At 48.4% G+C, this 5,148-nt stretch overlaps 1 protein-coding gene across 1 annotated transcript in view; it reads right to left on the minus strand.

The window, feature by feature from the left end:
- Nucleotides 1–3,591: 3,591 nt before the first annotated feature.
- Nucleotides 3,592–5,148, minus strand: part of UNC45B (unc-45 myosin chaperone B) — a 42,358-nt gene continuing 40,801 nt past the window's right edge. The window contains exon 20 of the mRNA XM_015407986.1: nucleotides 3,592–4,206. Within this exon, the coding sequence (XP_015263472.1) occupies nucleotides 3,940–4,206 (267 nt within the window). The 3' untranslated portion in view covers nucleotides 3,592–3,939. The remainder of the gene's footprint in view (nucleotides 4,207–5,148) is intronic.

Raw genomic sequence — 5,148 nt, forward strand, 5'->3', positions numbered from 1 at the left:
AGGGTGACCCGTTGGAGCCCCCCCCCTTGCCAAACCCCCCCCCCCCCAAACCCCCCCCCCAGCCCCCCCCCCCCCGGTCTCCAGGTCTTTCCTGTCCCAGAACTGGCAACCCTAGGCTTTAATCTGTTGCCTACCAACTTTGGTGGGTTTCCTGAGTTTTCGTTTTCGCCTTTTCTCTCCCTCTACCCCCCCAGTAAAATCTCTAGTTGATGACCTAGTTAACTCCTGCCTTGAGACTGCACTCTTTGTTGTGCTGCCTGTTATCGTACCTCCGCTGTCTTACCTTTGAACGGACCATTAAAAAGCAAAACAAGAAGCTTTGGTAATGGAGGAGATGACGACTGTGAAGAAAGAGACACCTTCTGACTGGGCAGTTAAAGGAAAGCGTGACGCTTTAATGCCTTAGAAGTGTGACAAAATGGAAGAACCCAAAGATCAAAGACAGCAGAGTGAAAGACGCCCTGGGGGCTGCATTTCCTGGAGTTGAAGCTTATACTTTTTTAATGCTCTTCCCTGCTACTTACCCTACATGTGAAAAGGGAGCAATTTGGATTCAGCTGGTTTCTCCACTGGTGAAAAGGGGAGGAGACGGACCCTTTGATTGCCCCCAAAGGCTATGCTGGGAATTATGGGATTTACCTATGGGACAGTGGCTGCAGTAAGATAGTTTCAGAGAGCAGCTGTGTTGGTCTGCGGTAGAACTGCTAGATTAGGGTCTCAATAATACTTGGGCTGCAATAAGGATGAGAGTTCAGTAATATTGAGTGAAAAATCCGGCTGGGTCCAACCTCATGTTGGCAGCCTACTTTGCAGGACTGACCAGGATGAAGCCTGTCAACCACTGTACCCTGCCTCCTGTAGGTTTCTTCCTATTATGAAAGAATAAATATGCTTGCTTCAGTGTTCTCTCCAACAGTCATGGGTGTGTTTACTTCTGTGTATGCTGACCTCTGAGTTGCTCACAAGCTCGGTGTGAAGAAGAGACTGGATTTATACCCCACCCTTCACTACCCAAGGGAGTCTCAGAGCGGCTTACAAACTCCTTTCCCTTCCCCTCCCCACAACAGACACCCTGTGAGCAATGCTCCCTCTAAGCTGTGGGGTCTTGTGAGCAAAACCTCTACTTTGTGAGCTGCTGGCATTAAAGGTGTGAGCGAGCAATTTGGCTGCTGCACAAATCAGTTTGCTCTGGAGCCCTCCTTCCTGAGCTAAGACAAAAATCTGTGAGCGGGAGGCTGAAAAACTGTGAGCTAGCTCACACTAACTCAGCTTAGAGGGAACCCTGCCTGTGAGGTAGGTGGGGCTGAGAGAGCACTGACAGAAACTGCTCTTTTTCAAGAACAGCTGTGCCAGAACTATGGCTTGCCTAAAGGTCACATCAGCAGGTGCAAGTGGAGGAGTGGGGAATCAAACCCGGTTCTCCAAGATTAGAGTCCGCGCACTTAACCACTACACCAGACAGCCTTCACCTGCTGTGTGTACTTCCTTCAGTATTCAGAGGTAGACTGCTGCTGCCCATGGAAGTTCCATTTTGCCTTCTCATGGCTAATTTGGATCTAACAGAAGGCTCATGAAGTCCAGCAGGGCTATAATTCATACAGTCTGTCAGATGCTTTTCAGAAGTCTCCAAACAGGGCTCAAAGGGCCATTTCCCTATTGGTTGTCCTGCAGTGAGCCATCTTCAGTGGTGCATTGCCCCTGTAGAAGGAGGCCTTTCTCAGATCATGGGGTAAGGTTGTGTTTCCCTCTTACCACCCAATAACCATGCCAGGCAAAACTTGTCTAACTCTGGCAGGGTGTCTTGCTCTGGGCTGACCTCCATAGAGGTGGACCAGGATGGTGTAGCAGAAATCCCAGCCGTCAGATAGCCAAGGTATGGCAGGAACCCGGACTGAGTAACTGGTAGCTCCCTCGGGCTGGGTGTACTCATGAAAGGTGTCCCACCGAAACTGAAGCCAACTGAGCTCTTTAACTCCTGCTTGGTGTTAATCCCTTGGAGACCACGGTGATGAATGAAAGAAGCCCTGTTGGACTCTGGGCTTTGGATCATCGTATCTGTAGGACACCTAGGATCAAAGTCCCGGGGGAGCTGTACCTATTGATATATTTCCCAATTATCTTTTTAAAAGCTGCCACTGGCAAACACATCCCTGACCTGGATGGTCCAGGATAGCCCAATCTCGTCAGATCTTGGAAGCTAAGCAGGGTCGGCCCTGGTTAGTATTTGGATGGGAGACCACCAAGGAAGCCCAGGGTCACTCCGCAGAGGCAGGCAGTGACAACCCCCCTCCCTGAAGTCTCTTCCCTTGAAAAGAAGAAGAAGAAGAAGAGATTGGATTTATACCCCGCCCTTCACTTGGAGTCTCAGAGCGGCTTACAAATTCCTCTCCCTTCCCCTCCCCACAACAGACACCCTGTGAGGTGGGTGGGGCTGAGAGAGCTCTGACACAAACTGCTCTTTTTCAAGGACAGCTGTGCCCGAGCTTGTGACTGACCCAAGGTCACATCAGCAGGTGCAAGTGGAGGAGTGGGGAATCAAACCCGGTTCTCCCAGATTAGAGTCCACACACTTAACCACTACACCAAACATGGGGCTCACCCTAATTCAACTGTGAATTGATGGGACTTCCCGTCACCATTTTTAAGCAAGCCAGGCAAGTGCATCCTTCCACCAAGAACTACTTTTATTAAGAAATTTCCATCCCAGAATGACAGCAATCCCATAAAATCACTTAGTTGATATACAAAAAGTCTGTGTTTCCCCCTATCTCGAAGCAAATATATTAAATAGCAAGGATAATACTTATAAAAACCACTGTGACTCCTAAAAGACCAAAGGGGCAATTTTCTATTCCGTATAGAGGCACTATCTATGGAATACAAAATTCCATATATAGCTTGATCTCGTCAGATTGCAGAAGCTAAGCGGGTTGGCCCTGCTTAGTAATCGGATAGAAGACCACCAAGGAATGCCAGGGTCGCTGTGCAGAGGCAGGCCATGGCAAACCATCTGTTCGTCTCTTGGGGTTGCCAGAAGTCAGCTTGCAACTTTATGGCATGTTACAAACACATAGAGGCACTTAAGGCTTTGAAAAGAGTAAGAGTCTTATAAAGGGGTTTATAAAATTATGCATGGGAAAGAGCCGGTAGAGAAAGAGGTACTTTTCTCCCTTTCTCACAATACAAGAACTCGTGGGCACTCCATGAAACTGCTGAGCGGTTGGGTTAGAACGGATAAGAGGAAGTCCTTCACCCAAGGAGTGATTAACACATGGAATTCACTGCCACAGGAAGTGGGGGCGGCTACAAGCATGGACGGCTTCAAAAGGGAATCAGATAAGCATATGGAGCAGAGGTCCATCAGTGGCTATTAGCCACAAGGTATAGATAGGGACTCTGGGGCAAGTGATGCTCTGCCTTCTTGGTGCTGGGGGGGGGGTCAACAGTGGGAGGGCTTCTAATGTCCTGGCCCCACTGCTGGACCTCCTGATGACACTGGTATTTCTGGCCACTGTGTGATACAGAGTGTTGGACGGGATGGGCCTTTGGCCTGATCCAACATTGGCATCTCTTATGTTCTTATGAGTCCAGTAGGACCTCAAAGTCTAACAGAATTTGTGGTAGGGTATGAGCTTTCGTGAGTCACTGTTGACTCCTTCAGATCCCTAAGGCCTTGAACACATCCAACGTTCTCTAAAGCCAGGGAGCCTTAACGGGCAGTTCGCTTCCTGAAAGAAAAATTGCTAGTAGGAACCCAATTCGGGCATGCATCTAAACCATTAGGATAGGAATTCGTTGGGATGGCAATTTCCCTATGTAGCTTTGGAAATGCTCATGTAGCTTTGGAAATGCATCAGTTTTCTTATTGTGATTTTGGCCTGTCTTCAGCCTTCCTGCTCTCCTAGTCCTCATCGTTTTGGATTTCTGCTGGCTATGTCCTTATGGCTGAGACATGGGTTTGATCAGCCCATAGTCCATGAATTTAACGAGGCAGTCACGGGCCACTTTGAGCACGTGCTGGCAGCTGGGGTTGTCTTTCTGCTTGCCGATCACGGTCAGAATCTCCAACATCTCGCTCGCCACCAACGTCTTAGCCAGCTCCTGGTCAGCGTGGATCAAGTTATAAACAATCACCAGGCCACGGTACTGGATGTCCAGTTTGTCGTGAATGCAAAGTCTCTGTAGAATCTCCAGCCACTGGGTTGTCTGCAAGAGGAAAACAAGCCCTGATAATTTTATTCACTGTCTGATGCAGTCAGTGACTGTTCAGTGATGCTGTCCTTGAAACCATCTACAGGACACATGCTCAACAAAGTTTGAGTCCAGCGGCACCTTTAAGACCAACAAAGTTTTATTCAAGGTATAAGCTTTTGTGTGCAAGCAAACTTCAGATATATTTCTGTATCTGAAGAAGTGTGCGTGCACACAAAGGTTTATACAGTGCATAAAACTTTGTTGGTCTTAAAGGTGCCACTGGACTCAAACGTTCTGCTGCTTCAGACCAACATGGCTACCCACCTGAATCTAAGGACATGTGCCGGTCTGGTTAGCAGAGTTCATTCAGCATCCAATATAATGTACTTTTCACACACACACACCCTGCATGAAAGCAGTTTTAAATATCTGCTGGGACTGGACAAGTATCTGTGAACAGTGTTCCGTTCTGCATTTTTTTTTAGAGATCCCACTGCATTTCTGTGAAGCATTTGTTGGATATGTAGAGGTTTTTCTAAGTATCCCAATCCATACTTCCATAGTAATCTATATATCTAATAGCCAACTTGCCCCCTCCGTGCGGATCGCTAAATCAGCACGGAGGGGGCAGCTGGGGGGCTGGGGGAGGTTTGTGCACACGTGGGCCAGTCCCCACGTGTGCACAAAAATACAAAAAGTTTTAAAAAATTTCGGGGGGATGTTTAAATCCCCCCGAAAGTGCAAGAGCGTCTCCTGCGCATGCGCAGGAGACGCTCTTGCACTTTCGGGGGGATTTAAACATCCCCCCGAAATTTTTTAAAACTTTTTGTATTTTTGTGCACACGTGGGGACTGGCCCACGTGTGCACAAACCTCCCCCAGCCCCCCAGCTGCCCCCTCCGTGCTGATTTAGCGATCCGCACGGAGGGGGCAAGTTGGCTATTAGATATATAGA

Source organism: Gekko japonicus, unplaced genomic scaffold (assembly GCF_001447785.1).
Source record: "Gekko japonicus isolate JY-2015 unplaced genomic scaffold, Gekko_japonicus_V1.1 scaffold1, whole genome shotgun sequence".
NCBI classification, from domain to species: domain Eukaryota; kingdom Metazoa; phylum Chordata; class Lepidosauria; order Squamata; family Gekkonidae; genus Gekko; species Gekko japonicus.